The sequence below is a fragment of the Gadus morhua genome, chromosome 5 (assembly GCF_902167405.1).
Source record: "Gadus morhua chromosome 5, gadMor3.0, whole genome shotgun sequence".
In the NCBI taxonomy this organism is placed as follows: domain Eukaryota; kingdom Metazoa; phylum Chordata; class Actinopteri; order Gadiformes; family Gadidae; genus Gadus; species Gadus morhua.
In genome coordinates this window covers 17,259,437-17,280,536 of record NC_044052.1, presented here as the reverse complement: position 1 = coordinate 17,280,536, position 21,100 = coordinate 17,259,437, and the positions used below count along the sequence as shown (strand labels likewise).

General features: G+C 43.2%; 3 protein-coding genes across 8 annotated transcripts; 1 reads left to right on the top strand and 2 right to left on the bottom strand.

The window, feature by feature from the left end:
* Window positions 1-353: 353 nt before the first annotated feature.
* On the bottom strand, window positions 354-12,638 carry wdr25 (WD repeat domain 25). The gene is made up of 6 exons (XM_030357035.1): window positions 11,228-12,638; window positions 7,583-7,730; window positions 2,522-2,652; window positions 1,689-1,859; window positions 981-1,121; window positions 354-712 (listed from the first exon to the last, which is right to left on the bottom strand). Exons 1-6 carry the CDS (start codon window positions 11,981-11,983, stop codon window positions 491-493), a joined length of 1,569 nt encoding a protein of 522 aa, XP_030212895.1. The 5' UTR covers window positions 11,984-12,638; the 3' UTR covers window positions 354-490.
* Window positions 12,639-12,715: 77 nt separating this feature from the next.
* On the top strand, window positions 12,716-16,789 carry wars1 (tryptophanyl-tRNA synthetase 1). The gene is made up of 11 exons (XM_030357016.1): window positions 12,716-13,000; window positions 13,266-13,382; window positions 13,487-13,697; window positions 13,792-13,900; window positions 14,098-14,217; window positions 14,590-14,772; window positions 14,864-14,964; window positions 15,051-15,163; window positions 15,515-15,688; window positions 15,929-16,069; window positions 16,460-16,789. The coding sequence occupies exons 2-11, from the start codon at window positions 13,311-13,313 to the stop codon at window positions 16,616-16,618; spliced, it is 1,383 nt and encodes a 460-aa protein (XP_030212876.1). The 5' UTR covers window positions 12,716-13,000; window positions 13,266-13,310; the 3' UTR covers window positions 16,619-16,789.
* A 538-nt stretch (window positions 16,790-17,327) lies between these two features.
* On the bottom strand, window positions 17,328-20,975 carry slc25a47b (solute carrier family 25 member 47b). 6 transcript variants are annotated; one of them, XM_030357019.1, is made up of 6 exons: window positions 20,642-20,975; window positions 20,439-20,482; window positions 20,275-20,346; window positions 19,963-20,145; window positions 19,313-19,580; window positions 17,328-18,627 (listed from the first exon to the last, which is right to left on the bottom strand). In XM_030357019.1, exons 1-6 carry the CDS (start codon window positions 20,676-20,678, stop codon window positions 18,350-18,352), a joined length of 882 nt encoding a protein of 293 aa, XP_030212879.1. In that variant the 5' UTR covers window positions 20,679-20,975; the 3' UTR covers window positions 17,328-18,349. The 6 variants fall into 6 exon arrangements, with proteins under 6 accessions (XP_030212879.1, XP_030212883.1, XP_030212880.1 ...); XM_030357023.1 differs by lacking the exon at window positions 20,439-20,482 and having other exon boundaries at window positions 19,963-20,065; XM_030357020.1 differs by lacking the exon at window positions 20,439-20,482 and having other exon boundaries at window positions 20,642-20,973.
* Between the last annotated feature and the right edge of the window lie 125 nt (window positions 20,976-21,100).

Sequence of the window (21,100 nt, the reverse complement as noted above, 5' to 3'; positions counted from 1 at the left end):
GTAGAAAACGGAAGACTAATTTACTCACCTGGGAAAATAATTCTGCTCCTTTTTTCCAAATTGGCGAGTTCTCAATCTCAGAAAGCAGAGAAAGAGAAGTTTTGCCGTGAAAACTGTTTTTTCTGTTAAAGCAGAAAAAAGTGCTGAATTAAATTCTCAATTGAATGTATACCACTTCCCTAGCAATAAGACATGCTAAGTAAGCGCCATGTTTATTTTATTGCATTTTCTTTTTAATTATAATTTTTTGTGGCTGTACAATTATTAGGAGTAACACTCGAGTAAATAACCCTCAACTCCAGACCATCCAGCCCGAAGAATCATCAAGCGGACTCACAAAAACCAGCCAAAACTTGTTTAAAATGTTCCTCTGCATTTATTCATGTACGAAAACAAGCCGCAATCAAATCCAGTGCAAAAAAAATCATTCCTATCTACTTCCTGGTCCTTGCCGCTCGGTTGAAACCCATTGAGCCAATCGGCCGTGTTCTCAGTGCCACACCTTGACCTCTCCGCCCCAGTCGCAGGTGGCGGCGGTGGACGGCAGCACAGGGTGCTGGGCCACCCGCAGGCAGGGCTGTCTGTGGGCGCACAGCGTGTGCACCATGCGGGTGCTCTGGTAGTCGTAGAAGTGGGCGGAGCCTGAGGAACTGCCGGTGGCGAGGACGGTTCCGTCCGCAGAGAGCTCGCACTGCACGGCGTAGCCCTCTACCTGGGGGGGGGGGTCCGAGGCGGACGGAGTGAGGGGGGGGGGGCATTCTACCTACTATGATGATTCACCACCATGTGACCAATCACGTGGTAGGAATCCACACAATACACTGAAAGTGTTCATACAATATTTGTCGCTTAGAACTTTATTTTATTTATTTTTACTTATATTTATATTTTTTTCGGTTGCTGTTCAATTTGAGAAGTTGAAACGCAGCGAATCGCACGCACGCACGCACGCACGCACACACACACACACACACACACACCTTGTGTCCTTCATAGCGCCGCCTCTTGTTCATCCTATAGGGCCTCTGGGAGGAGAAAACGGCCATGTAATTCCCATTGGTCTGGGCCAAGAAGCAGTCCCCTGTAGGATGGAGAGCCAGGCCTGGGCAGGTGTACCTCTCCTGGGAACCAGATGGCCACCGGGACCCAGGGAGGAACCGAGAAAGACAGGCGCTTCAATTTCACTTGTAATTCACATTGACAGCGGAAGATATTGAGTGTGTTTACCCAGCAGCATGTTAGCAGTGTGAACCTTCTGACATGACCAGAGCATAATGGCCCTCCGTTCATATTAATGAGGGAAACGCCCAAACACGATCATGAATTTCCCCTTCGGATCAATAAAGTATACCTCCCTCCCTCCCTCCCTCCCTCCCTCTCTCCCTCTCTCTCTCTCTCTCTCTCTCTCTCTCTCTCTCTCTCTCTCTCTCTCTCTCGATGTTTAACTATCAGTTTGAATCTAATTGAATTTAATTTTAATACGTTCTTGTTGGAAAATGTTGAAAACAGTAACCTTTAACCTTTCCAAAGTTGTGTGCGTTATTTGATTGGGTTGTTCTACATGGAGTAGTGCTTCCTGGCTCTTTCTCTGCTGCAATATCACAGTTGGCAGCCAGGCCTACGTCAGCCTGGAGGCCTGGGCCCTGGCCCACAGAGCTTCCCAGAGACACACAGAGCCGTCTACTTACGTGGAAGATTTGGTTGGAGAGCCGGGCCGTCGTCTGGTAGTCCCAGGCGATCAGGGTGCGCTCAGCCGAGTCCCGGCTCACAGAGTCCGTGCTGGTGATGAACTCGCGCCCGCCCTTCAGGAACAAGATGGCCAAGGTCTGCTGGATGCTCGCACTGTACAACTTCACCGCCTGAACCACAATGGAAAAGAACGGACTGGCTTTTACGAAAGATACACAGTTAGTCACATAGAATACATTATGGCAAATGGGTTTTATATGAAGGGGTGTTGATAAAATTTTCCACAACGATATGCCGCCGACCAAAATAACCAAATTCATATGTAAAGACATATATATTGCATTTTATTTTAATTTTCAACATTTTATATATATTTATGTTTTGCACACATTGTTGAATCAATGAATATAAGCAAATAATAAAGAGTTAAAAATGGAGAGTTTAGATTGTTAGTAAATATTTCAGCCAAACCCGGCAGAGGAAATGTATCATATGCTGCCCCCTTCAACCCAAACCTGGACACCATTTACAACACTTTCGGCATACTCTATTCAAAACAACCTCAGCCATTGAACCTGGGTCAGCTTAAATGATAAATCCGCCTGCACTTAATTTCCATAAAACACGATTTTGGCTGAAATGGTCTTCTTGCTAATGTTCTCTGTCGCTAATGTACGAACTAACTCTAACACATACTCTTAAAGGGCCAACACGCTAAGGTCAACACCGATTACTACTAAATGTGTGGGTAAGCCTCCGCTTAAAGAATCCTCTACCACAGCAAGTCGAGCCCAGTACAGCAGAGCAGTAAGGAGGGGGTAAAGAGCGTGACCTTGGACACGCGAGCGTCCCAGGCCTTGACGACGGGACTGTAGCCTCCACACAGGAACACGTGCTCATCGCAGGGCTGGAGCGCCACACACATCACCTTGAACTGGTTGTCCACCTTCACCAGCTGCTGCCCTGCAGGGGTCGCCACGGAAACAACGACACGTCGGTCAACAGAGAGAAAGATCGTCGGAATGGTCGCTCAGTCATCACCAATTCACTTTCGGCTTTATTTGAATTGGACGATGTGTAATTAAAACATAAATGTGACCATTTGATGCATCGCACCAGAGTTAGCTTTAGGCTCATTTGCATCTGCAGTCCCTAGGTACAAGGAGATACAACATATATAATACATCAAACATCATAAAAAGATCAAACATCCAAAGCACAAAAAAATGCCTAATTTTGCATGGATGGTAAAACCTGAATCCTAAATACTTCAACATTAACCCTTTTGCTTAGAATAAAAGTTTATGTTTCTGTGTTCATCACAAGAGTGGGATTTATATGAATGACCGTGTCGTATGTCTAGGAAGTGGACGACAGGTGTGCGATCTAAAAGAAGCAGCCAAAGTCACGAAGTCAAGAAACTATTGTTTTTTAAGTATAAGGTTGTGCAAAAAGAACTGAGATTAACGGTAGATTATCCTTGGACTGCAGCCGTGTCATCAAAGCATCACAGAAGAAACGTTTTGGCGGGACCCTTTGAAGAAACAACTTCCCCTCACGATGAGAAAGATAATGCGAGCTGACAAGGGGGTAATGAACTAGAGAAAAGCGGAAGAAGACGAAGAAAAAATAAATCAGCAGAACCAATGTTATGGCTCAGGGCTGTATACCCTTCATCTGAACGACTTAAAAAGCATGGAGCGCCTCATCACACAGAAAAATTAAATATGAAAAGAGAAGAGGAGGGTACATGCATGGCCTGTCGGGAACCAAGCCAGAATGGGAGCCAGGGACTTGTATAGAAAATGTATAGAAAATAACCCCTGGGTTCAGTGGCTGCTTGCCATTTAGACATGCAAACAACACAGTCCTCCATCCAGGCCAACTTGGTTTACACACATTTCAAGTTCATGGCTGTGTTAAATAAATCCCTTTACAGAAGACAACTTTGGATAGTCCCGTGGCTGATGAAAAGAAACTAAAAAACTGGAAATTCTTTCAACAGAAGGGCTGAGCAAGTGTGGTGCCCTGTTTGTTCCCCATCGATCCAAAGTTTAAAAAACATCTATGACGTTATCCTTGTGTTGGCCCGGCACGGAATCACCATCTTAATTGGCTTAATCCTTAGCCAAGTCGAGAGAAACAACACACTGTTATCTAGCTGTTCGAGATTGAGGGGGATTTAAGGAAGATAGCAAATCAACGTCGCTCGCCTTAATAAACAGACAGCCAGTGTCATGTTTTAATTAGCAAAGTACTGTTAGCGTCGCTAGCAAAACTTAGATAAGGGTTTTAGAGGAACTGGTCGTCAAGCTTCCCCTACGGGCAGACGTGCTTTTTCGGCCGACGACACAGCTATCTTTTTCTTTTCGTGGCCGTATGCAGACAGAGTGGAGCAAATGTGCTGCACACGCTCAACCCTAACCCACCCAAAAATACACGCCCTTCCGACAGATGCAGCCATAATAGCCCAACTGGATGAGATATTTGCTGCACAAACTTCAGGCCAAGAGTGCGGTTAAAATAAACAGGTGTGCGCGCAGGAAACATTGAGGTGGGCCTTTCTAGGCCAAAATGCCAGGGCCCCATTTTTTATGCAGTCCAGCCCTGACAGCTACTATAGACCAACAAATGTGTTGTTTAGGGAGGACTACGTCATCTAGAGAAAATGTGGGGAGGAGAAAATGGATCGGCTTTAATCAGGGTAGGGTATTGGTGACCAGATCGGATATAAAAATCAGCCTCAAAAGACACAATCAGATTATATCACCTCACTCTAAACCTTTTTTTGCGTCAGTTCACGAAGATAACAATGAGTGGGTGATTACTCTTTGCTCGTGGGAAATCTTCATGAACGCTTGTCGACACTTTGCAGTTAATACATTAGCAGTCTAGGGGTCATTTTTTGATGAAACCTGAACCTTTGCAATACTCTCTGCACAATCAGTTTCCCGAATAATATTGTAGGAAATCTACAAGTGTTTTTTCTGATTTGCATTTATCCATCACATAATAAATAAATGATTGGATCCCGAATGCAAAATGTTTGTTGGAAACGGTAATGTGACACACACACACACACACACACACACACACACACACACACACACACACACACACACACACACACACACACACACACACACACACACACACACACACACACACACACACGTTATGTCAGCGTGTCAATCAAGTCTGCTTGACTTGATTGACAGTGGTCAATCAAGGTAAGGTAAGCTTTGAAAGAAACCTGGTTGGAGAAGGAACTTTCCTAAATTCCAATTTGACAAGTATATTTAGTTCATTAAAGCACTCTCTCTCCCCCTCCTCCATCCCTTCCTCTCTTCTTCCCTTTGTGCCCCATGTGTTATGAGTCTCTGGGCCCTATTTTAACGGTCTGAAACGCAAGTGAGAAGCGCAGGACGTAAGTAGCTTTGTGGGCGGAACTCTGGCGCTGTTGGTATTATATCAGCGGATAATTGACTCTTGCGCCCGACGCAAATCTAATATGGGTTGGTCTGAATACCCGTAGGTGTGTTTTAGGCGCAACATGCATTAAACCAATGAGAGCGCCATCTCCCATGAGCGCATTGGAACCTGACGGGTTGATATTTTGACAGCGCGTTTTCACTCTCTGCTGAGACAGATGCATATACTTCAAATGGCTCAGTTTACGGCCAAATTAGACAGCCTAATTAAAAAATGGAATAGCGTTTTCTTCTACAACTTCAGGAAAACTGAGTCGTCAAGTAAATTCTGGCAAAGAGAACTTAACACATATATGATACGCAGTCCTGTGGCCGCAACTGTGGCTTTATTTAATGATATGCTGCAATACATTAACAAACATAATTTCTTACAAGTATTGTATACATTATTGTTATCGACTTGTGTTCATAATATGCATGTGTCCCCCCCTTAAATGTACATTGCCATGGACTGTATCATGGGTTACATGTTTAGTTTACGTGTGTTTGAACAGATGAGTGCACACCCACGCGCCCGCATTCATTCATTCTTTTAAACACTCACTCGCAGTAAAACAATGTTTCTCATCAATCCTAAAAGTTATGGGCTTGTACACGACGTCAGTGTCAGACTGGACTGCACTATCCGCTATTGCACCTTTTCGGTCAGTTGCGCAACTGCTTTATCGATCTGTAAGATAGCACCATGTATCATTTGCGCCAGAACACGCCTCTGCTTTTCGCCGACACGCCTCTCAGGGCGCAAGTTTAGTGGCACGAGTTTGCTGTGGGGGGAAATCAGCTTTGTGCCTGTTGCAAACTAGCAACAATACATGCGTCGGTGTAGAAAGTTAATTGCGCTAGGTGCAAGATAGGGCCCTCTGAGTGTATTCTTCCTCTTTTCAGAATCCCTCCCTTGCAGTGTTCTCCCATCCCTCCCTCCGTCTATCACCCATTCTCTGCATTAACCGTTGTCAACCTGAGTCTATCACTCTGTTTTCTTTGGGACACGCTGATGATTGCTATTCAACAGTGACAGTCTGCTCGAGGGCCGCTGGATGGGTATAGCATTCCAAGAATTAGGATGACAGGCAGATGGAGAAAACCCTTAAGATGGCCAGGGAAAAAATGGCCACACCATAGGCATTCATAGCATTTCCCCATAGAAGACGGTTAATTCCTGCATCCATGCCACCCCCCTCCCACCGAAACAATAGAGCGTGCACGATGATGCAATGATAGCAGTTGTGCTCATGTGACAAGAGAGGTCAGAGGTCATGAGTTGAGGATCTTTTCCTCAGCATTTATACTGATCTGCTTTGGGAACCTTGCAAGGGAGAATGTTGCTGGCTCAATCACCCGATATAAAAAAAAAGCATTTATACGTTTATGTTCCTAGTGCAGGACGTGCCAACATAAGGTCATGCAGCTTCATCCCGTGGTGACAGATTTATTATTGATGCCCTTTCTGTAGCCGCTTCTCTGTATTTGTATGTGTTTGTGGGTCAGTGGTCCATGTGTGTGTGTGTGTGTGTGTGTGTGTGTGTGTGTGTGTGTGTGTGTGTGTGTGTGTGTGTGTGTGTGTGTGTGTGTGTGTGTGTGTGTGTGTGTGTGTGTGTGTGTGTGTGTGTGTGTGTGTGTGTGTGCGCGCGAGCGTAATCGGCTGCCGAAGTCATTAGCTGTAGGCCTAATTGGCAAAATCGACAGGCCCGCTGAGAGGGAAGTGACAACTGAAGAAGGGCATCATGGGAATTATGGTGACCTCAGAGTGGGAAATGATGTGGGTTTCAAAAGAAAGTGGCTATTGATCAGAATAACATTATGTGAAAAGCGAGTTTAACTTAGTGTAATTCCAGTTGAAATTCCAATAAGAGTACGCATTCACTGAAGCCCTCCTTAGTCAAGCATTCGGAGAATGTACAGCAATCACATTCTCCCGGATATCCCACCGTTGCTCATCATTACCTGTCACAGCAGAGCTCCGTTTAGTATCAGTTAATCTCGTTCACGACTGTAGGCGACGGTACTATTCCAGAGGGATCTAGATTTCCGTCATTAAGTTGCAATAAATGGACACAAAACGGGCTGGCATCACCTTGAAAATGTGTTGTTGTTTAAAAACAGCAATCACATTCGTGTGACAGTAGCTCAGGAGATAGCTATGCCTAACTGAGTGAGGCACCTAACCTAACCCTTACTGCTCCCGACGAGCTGGCTGTCGCCTTGCATGGCCGACACTGCCGTCGGTGTGTGTGTATGTGTGCACGAATGGGTGAATGTTAATCAATATTGTAATGCGCTTTGGATAAAAGCGCTATATATATGCAGTCCATTTACCATTCCATTTACATTTTGTGCGATTATAAACCGTATAATAAGCTGCTGAACCAATAAGGAGAGTAACGGGTAGGCCTACCACTCACCTGTCTCCACATCAGTGATGGCCGCCTTGTTGTCGAAGGAGCCCGAGAGGAAGCGGCGCCCGCAGGGGGTCCAGCAGGCGTCCCGCACCGCCTCGGCGTGGCACGGATACACCCCAAGACACTGGCCGCTCTCCACTGCATCCCAAACCTGCCAGGAAGAGAGCCCCGGATGACTCCATACATTACAGCCAGCACACTCATTCGAACCTCGAGGTGTTAAGAAGAGCTCCTGCCGTCTGCTAGACGTTTCAGCGTAGTAGTGCTGTAGTGGTGGTCCAGGTGTTTGACTCCCACTCAGAAGGCTGATTGACAAAGGGATGAAAGTTCAAAAGTCTCTGTAATCACTTTCACCGTGAATGGTAACACACAGTTCCTAATTATATAGTCACTCGCCCTTCGCTAATAGTTATTTAGTATTTTCCGAGATTACGCTAAACCACAGTGTAAAAACACACACACACACAAACATACGTGTGTGTGTCTGTTATAAATTACTAGGTCAGGCTGCTCTGCTCCCAGACAGGCTAAGTAATTTACATATCTATGCAGTTATCTGTGAATATCTAGCACTACACCAATATTAATTTTGAAAGCCTGAGATAGAGAGAGAGAGAGAGAGAGAGAGAGAGAGAGAGAGAGAGAGAGAGAGAGAGAGAGAGAGAGAGAGAGAGAGAGAGAGAGAGAGAGAGAGAGAGAGAGAGAGAGAGAGAGAGAGAGAGACGGATAGAGAGAGAGAGTGAGAGTGAGAGAGAGAATAACAACCCATTATTCAGCAAATGTGGCACTTTTGCTGACAGAAAATGTTTTCTCTTTCGTCATATTTCATATTTTTTTTATTAAGAAATGGCTTCTGAACTCTGAAACTCAGATAATGTGTGGTCAGGTCAGGTGCCTAGTCAGGTAAACTTTTAAAAGATTAAAAAGTTATTTGGTTGCCTCCAACTCAGCAACACCAGGTATAGCACCAGAAACTGACAATAAGGAGAAAAATGTCGATTTCATCATTATCTTTTCACAAATAAACTGCTCCACACAGCATGAAAATGCATCGAGAAGCACCTTAGAGAAGTACCGTAACTTCTCCGACACATTTTATTGCGCCACGGACGGTGCATGCCGCTTTGCTTGTACAACATCTTATTATAACGCTCCTACACAGAGACACTACTAGAAAGTAATCACAAATGGGTGTAAGTTATGGCGATAAAACGGCCTCTTCCTTCCTACATATCTTAGCCCAAAAACATGTTTTTCCAACACTCTTTCTAGAGCTTTTTTGGAGTTCTTTGGTTCTGGGCTACTGTAGAAGAAACACTGCGGTGCAACATGGCGGACTGCTCATTCTAAATCAATGACACTTATTTTCATGCCATTATACAAAACAAACGTAGATATTATATTTCTGCCAAGTCCCTTTCTCACTTGCCACTTAATTCAACACTAATCAGTCAATATAAATCCATGTATAAAATGAATAATGATATCCGATCCAATGTATATTGTTACAATTCTAAGTATATTGTATACACCAAGACAAACACCATCTTTGTTTTCTAAGTGTTTAGGATAGAGAAACACTGCCCTCTCAAGGAATAAGGAAATTGTGTAAATCATTTCAGCAAAAAGGCAAGCATAGCTGTGTTTATTCTAGAAAAAAACACACATCAAGGTGTGATAAATCCAACACAACCAACTAGTGCTTTCACCTATAATGCCTAATTTGAATGATAGAATTAATGAAATTAATCTTAATAGAAATCCTCGTAAAAACGGATTGAATTCAATTCAACTGGCTATTTACTACAGGCAGTAGTGACTACCAGCGTAATCCTCCTCCTAAATGATTGTCTTTAATAAAAGATTAATTGTAATTCGTGTTACCACCTTCAAAGAAACCTCACTACCTGCTGTAGCCATGGTTACATAGCTGCAAAACTACTTGGAATTATACTCTGACAATGCCTTAGGAACTGGCAAACAGAACGAGGGAGCATAAATACTGGAGCGAGAGAAAGTTAATTTAGAAAGACTGCCTCGCCCAAAGAAATGCATAATTCTTGCTTTTCATCAAAGAGTGCATGTCTTTATATGGGCACGTTGACATGCTGTGCAGGCCATGAAGAGCTAGCATTGCACAGAAGGGACCAGAGTAGAATAGAATCCTATAGAAGAGACCTCATCATGATTACTGGTTACTGATGTCAATATCTGTATTTAGTTCTGAGGGGGTATTCTGGACATTAAAAAGGTTTTCGGGCTAAATAAAATTACTAATTCAAAAATATGTTTAATAATCAAGTCTGAGGTTATCCTATTTAGTTTCAGTGAGAAAAAAAATAATTCTGTCTCCTCATAAGGGAAGAGAAAATAACTTGCGCACTCCTTCTCCACTTCTCCCATAATTAACTCTGTAGCCTACGCTCTCGGTCGCTCCTCCAAGTGCCAATGGATGTTGCAGGGCTATCGTTGGCCCTTGTCTGATTATGCAAAACCATTCCAGAATCCTTCAATATTGATTATCCTAGTCCTCCTTTACTGAACTCATCCAGTGAATCACTGTAGCACTGAGGAGAAAGTGGTTGAAATCAGGGCTGAAGGTTTTGGGGAAATAATTGAATTGCGATTATTTCGACCAATTTTATGATTGCTATTCGGTACGCGATTTTTCTTTTTAAAGTTCCTTATGTTCTGTACTATTCACTAAAGCAATAGATCCTCTATAGTATCACCAACACAACATTGTAATCAGTCAATATATAAACAGCTCTTTCCTTTAGGCCAGGCCTATGTGTTGAGATGAATTGATGCACTATTGAATTGTAAAATAAAAATAAATACAAATCTTACTGATCTCCAGTCAGTAACTAACAGTCAGCAAATCCTAATAAAAAATTAAGATGACATTGCGTTCTATTACATCGCGATGTCGGTTTGAATGAGATTAATAGTTCAGCCATAGCAATCTCTTTAAGTTGGATCACGGCGGTCCTATTCAGCCATTGCTTGCCACCTGCATGGCTAGACCTTCACAGCGATGAGAATGAGGGATTGTCTACTTAGATTGTGGAGGGAAAATAAGAGGCCAAATCGTGTTAGAGTGCAAGAGGGAACGTGTGTGTGTGTGTGTGTGTGTGTGTGTGTGTGTGTGTGTGTGTGTGTGTGTGTGTGTGTGTGTGTGTGTGTGTGTGTGTGTGTGTCGGAACGAAGCCCCAAGGGCCATGACACACATTCGACTGACAGTGACAGATTGGTTCTCGGAGCATGTGTTGGTGGCATGGTACATATATAGAGAATGTAAGGGTGCAGGACAGATAGATTCTCGCTGACAATTACAGACACTAGCACTGCACTCAGCCAGCAGGTTGGTCACTTGGTTACCTGGTGGAGAGTGGAGGGTGATGGGGGACTGCACAGGTTTCTCAAATGTGTGTATTTTTAAACATCGTATATAGGGCTCTCACCTGTTTGAGGCATGACAAAAATGCATCAAAATGTAAAAACAAAAACTAGAAGTGATTGAAATATATACAAAGAAACAAGCAGTTTATAAGACGATGCTTTCTTTTCTGTTTCTTTTGTTTTTGTAGTCAAGCTTTTCCATTGGTGTGTAAGCTAAGAAAGGCTACTTTTCTAAGCTGTCATTACCTTCACTTTCTTGTCCATGGAGGCAGACAGGAGCAGGTGACTGAGCTGGGCCACTGGACACCAGTGGATTGTGTTCACCGGGCCCTCGTGACCCTCCAGACCCCTCAGGAGCCTCCTTGGGATGCCCGCAGCGCCCGGCTTTTCAAGAAGGTACGGTTTGACCCTCTCACACACCTCTGAAAGCCTCAGGACACATCTGGTCTGTTTCGTGGAAGCCTCCTCGACAGACTGCTTTGAGGACATATCCCCGGATGCAGAGGTAGGCCCAAGTCTCTGTCGCTTTGAGATGTAGGGCCGGATCCCAGAGGACACATGCTGGGGTCTTTTAACAGTGTCTGAGGATTTGTGTTGATTGATGATTTGGGATGGCCCAGAGGAGGTTTGTTGTGAGGTCGTCTTTTCAAGGGAATCTGGCGAAGCAATGGCTACTCTAGAAGAAATGTTCAGTAATGGTTTATCCATGTAAGAAGGGGTATATTGTCTTTCCCAGCCAATGTGGCCCTCAGGCAGTGCAGGTAGGCCTTCTGTAGAGATGTGACTTTTAACTAGGGCTGAACCCAAATCCGTCCGTACTGAGGGAATTCTGCCATGTCTTGATGTCCCATGAATATTCTCAGGGTGTGATTCGGTGGGTTTAAGCCCAAGGGGACGCGAAACCGTCATGTCCTGATTTTGTTTCAATTGTCTGCTACAGCCCAGTGTGTTAGAAGACTCGCAATCCGAGTCGGAATCCTCATAATCCACCAGTGACTCCATTTCCCAAAGAAAATAAGTTTGAAAAATGCTTTGAATAGTACGCCTGAACTAATAGCCTACTGCTCCTATTGGGTACTCTGTTTTGAAACTAGAGAGCGACGCCCGCTGTTCGCTTTGAGTATTGCATTGCAGTAATATTTTACTGGACCTTGCTACTTCGTTTATATTATACATCCATGGTAGTTTGCAGCTTTAGACTGAACTGTGGGTTATCTACCACCTACACCCATGGTATATTACGAGTGATATTATTAGGTATTCTATCTATTACCTTGGATATGAAACGACAACCAACCTTTACCCATTGTAGGAAGTGGATTTTTACGATGGGTTGTAATCTATTAATATCCATTAATATCCAATAGAAGGACGAAAATATGCAACCATAAACGCATGTTATCGATCTAGGGTGACAAATTATTACAGAGAAGTTTGGATTCCACAAACCAATATAGATCCCACTCCGCCATGTCTGACTAGTAACTTCTCAACGAGGAGCCGAAATGAAAGATACAATAAGCAAAGATACGCAGAGAAAGTCAGTGCACCTAAAAAACACTGCGTTGTTGTTATAAATGTAACACGCAAGACCGATGCGCAAAGATAACCCTCTCCACATGTGATAGATTGTTTTCAAAGTAAAGGTTATCCCCAGTTATCATTATGGAACGTACTACGTCTGCAAAATGAACTTTTATTTTGACAGTTGAAATATAATGGCTTCCGCTTTTCCATTCTTTGTGCATTAAATTACAACAATGTGTAATTCGTGTATATAATTGTACTGAGCTTAATGCATATACTCTGCAATCAAGGATCAATACACACACTTGACTAGAAATGTGAAAAGAGCTTATATTTAAAATGCGAATGCAGGGCGGAACCATAAAACTCACATGTTTGCGGGGAAACAGTTTGAAGTGAACAACCCACTGGACTTGCTGATGAAACCAATTTCGATTATACTGAGCTGATGCAGGTTGAATGAGCTGACAGCTGTTTAAATACATACGATCGGTAGGCTCTCTTCGTTTAACAGTAAACTACGTTCACATTGTATGTCAAACGATATATATCTATACGGATGCCCTAATCATATTGTAGAAGCCGAGCCTCATGTAATATCGTATTGCCTGCTTACTTAGTAGCTAAACTTAGCCATGTCTATAATATGTATCTTATTGCATATAGTTAATGAGTGAAATGTTATACACTTTCTTGATGTTGCAGTGCACTTCTTTTCTAATTGAATGAATGCACGGACTTTTGTTTTATGGGGCAGAAGGGGACACATTTTAAAGGAGAAGGTGTTGGGGGCGCGACCACGATGGAGCTCTATGAACAACTAACGGCCCAAGGGGACAAAGTCAGATCCTTGAAAACCGCTAAGGCTGACAAAGTAAGCATTATGATTCCTCCATATTGACAATAGGTTGTGTAATAAACATAAAATGTTTGAATGCCATTTCCATGTAATACCTTCGCCCGTATCTTCATGTAAAGGCAGATGTTGACGCGGCCATCCAGCTGTTACTGAAGTTGAAAGTGGACTACAAAGAGGTAACCGGTCAGGACTACAAAGCAGGGTGTCCGCCCTCAGGAACGGCTGTTAGTAACGACAGGCAATCAGAAAATGGTGGTGAGGAGGATACTGTGGATCCCTGGAACGTCGCCACCAATAGTGCCAAAGGAGTGGACTACGATAAACTCATAGGTAATTGGCATCTTAACATTCACGTAAAAAATATCTAACACAATTGACGTGGTTCTAAAATGTTATCCTTCTCATTTGGTGTGGTTTCTATCAGTGAGATTTGGCAGCAGTAAGATTGACCAGGAACTGGTGGACAGAATTGAGAAGGTGTCGGGACAGAAACCCCACCGCTTCCTACGAAGGGGGATCTTCTTTTCCCACAGGTTCGTAGAAGAAGCCACCTTCTCACGACCCTATAACTCGTGTTTGATACTGTCCTAATTTCTTAATGTCCTCAGTGATTCACTAGTCTCCATCACGTGATGTCAAAATATTTTAATCATGTAAAATTGATAAATACTGAATGACAATCAAGTGTAATGGTTGTGTTTTGTGTTGTTGTGGGTATTCCATCTGGCAGAGATATGAATCAGGTCCTGGACGCCTACGAGAAGCAGAAGTCCTTCTACCTGTACACCGGTAGAGGCCCCTCGTCACAGGCCATGCATGTAGGACACCTGATTCCCTTCGTTTTCACCAAGTGAGAATCCTAAATATACCAGTACCTTTGAAATATTCAAGCAGAGACTGTTATTGTTATTACATAATATCATTACATTATACTAGGAGAGTATTACATTATACAAAGGCTGATATTCCAATAAACAACTATATTGATGGGGCAGAAGTTAGGGTGATTGGATCTCAGCTGAAAGGTTCTGGGTTTGAACCCCGAGTTCTGCAGTCTACCGGTAGGCATACGGGGCAAGACAAACTAACCCCTACTACTTGTTAATTATCTCAAATAAATCACTGCAAGTTACTTTGGAGTGTCTGCTAAACCTCTCAAGAGTAACGCCCTATCATGGTAATCATGTTTTTAAAACATTTTTGATTTTTCTCCTACTCCAAGATGGCTACAGGATGTGTTCGACATCCCTCTGGTGATCCAGTTAACGGACGATGAGAAGTACCTGTGGAAGGATCTCTCGCTAGAGGACTGCCACCGCTTCGCCGAGGAGAATGCCAAGGACATCATCGCGTGCGGCTTCGACGTGAACAAGACCTTCATCTTCTCCGACCTCGACTACATGGGGTAACTTGAACCCTAGTGGCTATATGCACCTGAGTGCCCGATCTTTTTTTGACAGATTTCTGATATTAAAATGATTGTCTCTCCTCCCCAGTTCATCCCCAGAGTTTTATAGAAATGTGGTTAAGGTTCAGAAGCATGTTACCTTCAATCAAGTCAAAGGCATCTTTGGATTTTCTGACAGTGACTGCATCGGTAAGAAGAATCTTATACCAGAGCAAAACTTCCATCTATCTAAATGGAAAGGAGTCCCTAATGGGTTCCATTGTCTTTTTTTAAAGGGAAAATCAGCTTCCCAGCCATCCAGGCCGCACCGGCCTTCAGTAGTTCTTTCCCACAAATCTTCAAAGGACGGAAGGATGTTCAATGTCTCATCCCGTGTGCCATTGACCAGGTGAGAACCATCACAGATGCTTACCACCACAACGCTCAACAGTACCAGATGGCTCATTAAAGGGCCCATGACATGCCACCAGGTGTGGTGTGTTTAGCCATTACGACATCACAGGTGGGCGTGACCACCTAGATGTGTGCTGGATAGATCAGTCTACCAGCCTACTCATTGGACTGTAGCAAACGTTGCTCATCTATCCGGCACACATCTAGGTGGACACGCCCACATGTGATGTCATGAGGGGCAGATTTCCAAAACGGCTTGTAACGGCTAATCACACTCACACCTGGTGGCATGTCATGGGACCTTTAACACTCACATGACTGAACCTGTTTCTACTCTCACTACCAGGACCCCTACTTCAGGATGACCCGTGACGTGGCCCCCCGGATTGGCTATCCTAAACCCGCCCTATTGCATTCCACCTTCTTCCCCGCTCTGCAAGGGGCCCAGACCAAGATGAGCGCCAGTGACGCCAACTCCTCCATCTTCCTCACAGACACCCCAAAGCAGATCAAAAATAAGGTAGTGCCATGCTCACAGGGGACCAACACCGTAACACATGATTGTTGGAAATTATAACAATTATATACCTATACCTTCACTATGTTTTCCATTTAGAAATGTCTAGTGGCTTGCGTCGATACAGTTATAGCTATGTCCTTTTCTCATCTTCAGATCTTGTAGTTTAAAAAACAACTATAGCACCAGAAACGGCAAGTGAACTATTATTGTCTAACCTGGCCTTTTGGTTCCTGTTGCTAGGTAAACAAGCACGCATTCTCTGGAGGAAAAGACACAATCGAGGAACACAGGGAGCAAGGTGGTAACCCAGACATTGACGTCGCCTTCATGTACCTCACCTTCTTCATGGAGGATGACGAACAGCTGGAGAAGATCAGACAGGTAGATCTACAGATTCCTCTTTTAAAGAAAATATTTAGAAGTCAATGTTTCTATTATTGTAATCATTTTCCTAAATCTTAAAGGTGCAGTGTGTAGAATTTAGTCGCATCTCGCAGATTGGACTTGGCATGAATAGAATAGTATTCATGAGTGTGTTTTTAGTAGTGTATAAAGAGTCCGAGCAATTAATATAACGCTCTGTAGCCTTAAAGTTAGCGTACACATGACGGAATCTATTTAAGACCACATTAAAAAAACTAAAGGTGCATTGTACCTTCTTACCTTTTTTAAAGGAAAAAAAGCGTGTGTAATACGCTTTTTATATTATATATATATTTATCAAATAATTTAATAATCTAACTTCTATGCCTTCTCTCTCTCTTTCTACAGGACTACACCAGTGGTATTTTGTTGACAGGAGAGTTGAAGAAGATGTTGATTGAGACGCTCCAGCCAATGATCACAGCCCATCAAGAGAACCGCAAAAATGTCACGGACGAAATGGTCAAACAATTTATGACCCCGAGACCGTTAAATTTTAACTTTTAGCCCCGAGAACACTATTCCCTGCTGTTGAAGGTAGCATGGCATTGCAAACGCTTACGATCTAGCAACCACAACGTGTCACCTCAATGTTTGTATGGCTGTTATCAGTGTACGATGAAGTGTCTTAAGCTCAGCCCATCCTTTCAAATGACAAGTAAAGTGATATCCCTCACACTGAGTATGTCTTTACTATTGGTAAACACTCAAATTAGCAGAAGACAGTTAGGCCATATGATTGAAATGTATTTTCAAAATGTCAGTCTGGGACAAATACACCTTACACTGAAAGATCACCAAGGAGCAACCCAGGATGAAATATGACACCTCAAATAAGACCGTTGGTTATGGATAAGAAACGTTTGGATGTCAAAGATGTGTACTTAAAGATCCCAAAACAATTGTGTCGTGGATAGTATTCCTAAGTATTTCATTTTTCTTGCATAGTTTATCAGTCATTACGGAAAAGGATTATTCTTAACACTGTCAATATTTATTGACATCATTTGTAGCCTTGAAGCGTCATGGTTTACCTTGTCGACTCCTTCCTACATTCTTTTCATGCCAGTTACTGTTTTGGTTGCCATGTTATCTCCCTCTCCAGACATCTATAGACATGTAGGCTACAAATTATCTGTCGGGAGAACTGGAGAATTAGAATTGGACTGCATTCAAAAAAACAAATCAAATGTACGGTACACTGACTGAGCACATATTACATATTATAACCTTTATTAATAATTACTGAACAGGTTTGTCATTTCACTGTCTAAAAATATGTTCAAAAATATTTAAAGACCAGAGTATTTTAAACATCTGTTTCACCCATGAATAAATTAGTGTAGTAGTATTAACCATGTTTAAATATAGCTCTATACTTAAATATGATGTACACATTGAATAGAGGTAGATTGCAGTGTTTTCTACAACTTCAAGCCACAACAATTGTCATCAGCTGCCTTACGAACACATACATAATCGCAGCTTGTGAAAATGATATTAATGAAGATATTTAATACAATTCAAGTCATAGTTAATGGCCTAATGATGGGCTGGCGGTTGGAATATTGTCACGCGCAAACAGTTTCAAGTATGGCTACAATTTCAGAGCTACATGAATATGTTACTGAATTCCCAGACAGCTATTCTATTGGATTTCACAGCAAAATGTGCATATGTTTAGAGTATGCATCTACATGGGCCAAAAGAGCTCATGGGAAATGTGGTTTTGTGTCCAGCACTCCTCATAGAGGCATTCATATTTGAGCAACAATTATGTTTGGCATCAGAAAATTGAAATGGCGATGTGTATGAAGTACCATCTCTTAAGATCTAAACATTAAAAGCTAATTCAATTCAAATTTTAAGTATTAAAGAAATATGCAAGAATGTTGATATTTTACTTACTTTTAAAATGCCCTTTTTTAAGTTTTGAGAAAAACTTGATTATGATACGTAGGCCTACATCAGAAAAAAAATAATACATACAGACCAAGAAAATGATCCCATCCTAATATACATATATGTAAAGATAAAAATAAGCCAATTCCCAAAGCGTGATCAATTTAGGCCCAATCCCATTTCTACCCCTTACCCCTTCCCCCTCCCCCTTGTTTTGAAGGGGTAAGGGGTCTACCCCTTACCCCTTCAAAACAAGGGGGAGGGGTAAGGGGTAGAAATGGGATTGGGCCTTACAGTCATGGGAAACCGAGGTAGAACTGAACAGCTCTGGAACCGCTAGGTTGAGGGTCTGAGCAGGCGGATCACTACTTCATACATGGCAAACACAGACATGTTGACTGGAAAGGCCCGCACGCAGTTGATCGCCAGCCCCTTGTAGAGCACACCCGCCCCCTCTGTGCGTACGCTGTCCGTGATGCAGTGGAAGAAGCCCTTGTACTTCCTCTCCCCCATCCAGTCCATCTGGAGACGGGCCTTGATCACGTCCATGGGAGTGCCGACAAACCAGCCACATGTGCCCGATAGACCCCCGGCCAGCAGGACCACCTTCCACTCTGTAGAGAGGAAAGCGTTGTTGGAGGTATCGGTGCAATACAAGGTATACTTTGAACTATGAAATCAAAGCCATCTTGCAATGCGCTACTTATTCACTAGCTGGGTGAGCTTTGGTGAGAGGTTAGCCATCTCTGACACAAACACGTCACTCCCTCATGTTATCTTCATTTCTCACGTATTCTAAAAGGGATAATGTAATTCTTTCATAATTCATGTACCAACAGAAGCCTATAAGATTCCCAAAACCAAGAAGAGAGTTTTTCTTAAAAAGGTTCCCTATTCTTTTGAACAACAAATTGACGTAATCTAAATTCCTTTAGATTAAGGCTCTGACTTAAACGGTTACATATAATGTAATGCACACAACATAAAAAGGAAAAAGCAAATGGGGACAAAGTGCAGCAGTCTGAATACGTTCAGAATGCAGTGCACAGTACATATAGGGGTATACAGGATACAAACATAACCAGTGCTTAAGGCCCAATCCCATTCCTAACCCTTACCCCTCCCCCCTTCCCCTTACCCCTTCAAAGTAAGGGGAAGGGGGAAGGGGCAAGGGGCAAGGGGCAAGGGGTAGGAATGGGATTGGGCCTAAGGCCCAATCCCATTTCTACCCCTTACCCTTACCCCTTCAAAACAAGGGGGAGGGGTAAGGGGTAGAAATGGGATTGGGCCTTATTGTACCTGGCCTGGTCTGCCCCGGGGGGGACAGCTTCTCACAGATGACATTGTAGGTGGTGAAGTAGGTGGCGAAGGCAGGGCCATCTCTCAAAGCAAGTGCCTGGGCCCCCTTGTACAGCCCCAGAACCCCCTCCTCCCGGGCGATGGTCAGCAGGCAGTGCACTGGTCCCCGGTACTTGGCCCTCGGCGACCCGGCAGCGTGCCCCTGCATGGGAACCCCCTGACATTGCAGACGCACCTTCACAATGTCCGCCGGGGACATCACAGACACCTGAGGAGTTAAAAGGCATAGAGTACAGACGGTGAAGGATGTACGTAATATCAACCAACTAAGGGCAGTTGTGTAAAAGTGCAGCCGTCATTTATTCTTATTCTCTAATTAGACATTAATTAAACATATGCAAATGAATTCGTGATTTTGTTTTAGAATAGTTATTCTACTAATTATTAGTCATTTTAGAAGAACTGTTCTCCTTAATTATAATGTTCCCAACACAGTTATTGAAATTGGTTATTTAGCAATGCCTGTGCCATCTGGTGTTGTGGGTTTAAATGCTAAAAGGGTTCATATATATATATATGTAAACAGCTTACAGCCGACTGGCACCTATTGCATCAAGTCAAATTAGGGCCAACTGAATCTGGTTCCATACCTGGGCAACCCCTCCAGCAAGCCCAGAGAGGAAGATATCCAGCTTGGCCGGTCGAGCATCCACACTCCTATGTCGTAGCTGACCCAGGATTTGGAGGATATTCCTGTAGGTCCCAAACACCACAGAAGAGCTCAGGGAAACGGTGGTGACTGGCATGGACATGCCTTTGTAGAAACCCTTCGCCTAAGGTTCAAAAGGGGAACCCAATGGGCAGAGCATTTAGATAATTAGAAAGAGTCATATTGATTTTAAATGGAAAGACAGGATCAGAGATGTGCTCCAAAAAGATGGCCCAAGAGTTGCATAACTGACCCCTTCATTCTTGCATGTAGAGCGAATACAATGCCAAACTCCCGTGTACTGGTGTTGCGTTTGAATCCTCACCTATATCATCAAAGAAACAGAGGTTTGGCTCGATATTGCCTTCATGTGTTTATCATATACTTCTACTGCTTATAGGGGGGGTTCAAATATACCTTGACTGTATCTAAAGGGTACCCAACTGCAACACCAAAGGCCCCTGTTAAGACAACGTCCAAGGTTATTTTAACTCGCGATATTAATGTGAATCCAACTCACAATGAAGACAAATCTCTACCATGGTCATTAGAGGTGAAGATCGACGCTGCAAAGTAGGCATTAAACTGCTGTGCTCCCCATAGAAAATGATATAACTTACCTCCAACAGAACCAGCGAGAAAGTCGGCGCAATGCATTGTCTTCCTATTCTTTATAAAACAGAAAGATGAACAAGGCTCGGTTGGAAGCTAGCCTAAGCTAGCGATCAGGCAAACTAGCAAAAGTGATTTGACCGTTCATTTTTTAAATGTAGAAACGTTACGTTGGCCATTATGATTCAAGACAACCTCAAGCGGGATGAGTTTGTGGTTTTACACTGAAATCGGCAACGAATACTGTCCTAAGAGGCTGAATGGATCATGAGAACATGAGTCGGCTGATCTGCGGCGTAGTGCCTCTCACTCTGACGTCAGCTGTCAAACATTACAAACGTGGAATGTGAAAGCCAATGTATGGCAATCCATCTAGGACAACCTGGACCATTTAAAAAATGAACGCGTTAAAAAAAGTATTTGCTAGACCTGATACAAATTGCAGATAACTGTAATTGAATGATTCC

Coding starts and splice junctions, on each gene's coding strand:
- wdr25 (XM_030357035.1), bottom strand. CDS start 11,983: ATGGAGTCACTGGTGGATTATGAGGATTCCGACTCGGATTGCGAGTCT. Junction 1,860..2,521: donor GGGACGCTCGCGTGTCCAAG/GTCACGCTCTTT, acceptor ATTGTGGTTCAG/GCGGTGAAGTTGTACAGTGC. Junction 1,122..1,688: donor TCTCCAACCAAATCTTCCAC/GTAAGTAGACGG, acceptor TCTGGTTCCCAG/GAGAGGTACACCTGCCCAGG.
- wars1 (XM_030357016.1), top strand. CDS start 13,311: ATGGAGCTCTATGAACAACTAACGGCCCAAGGGGACAAAGTCAGATCC. Junction 14,218..14,589: donor ATTCCCTTCGTTTTCACCAA/GTGAGAATCCTA, acceptor TCCTACTCCAAG/ATGGCTACAGGATGTGTTCG. Junction 14,965..15,050: donor TTCTGACAGTGACTGCATCG/GTAAGAAGAATC, acceptor CTTTTTTTAAAG/GGAAAATCAGCTTCCCAGCC.
- slc25a47b (XM_030357019.1), bottom strand. CDS start 20,678: ATGCATTGCGCCGACTTTCTCGCTGGTTCTGTTGGAG. Junction 20,483..20,641: donor TCTCGCTGGTTCTGTTGGAG/GTAAGTTATATC, acceptor TTGTCTTAACAG/GGGCCTTTGGTGTTGCAGTT. Junction 18,628..19,312: donor CCCGGGGCAGACCAGGCCAG/GTACAATAAGGC, acceptor TCCTCTCTACAG/AGTGGAAGGTGGTCCTGCTG.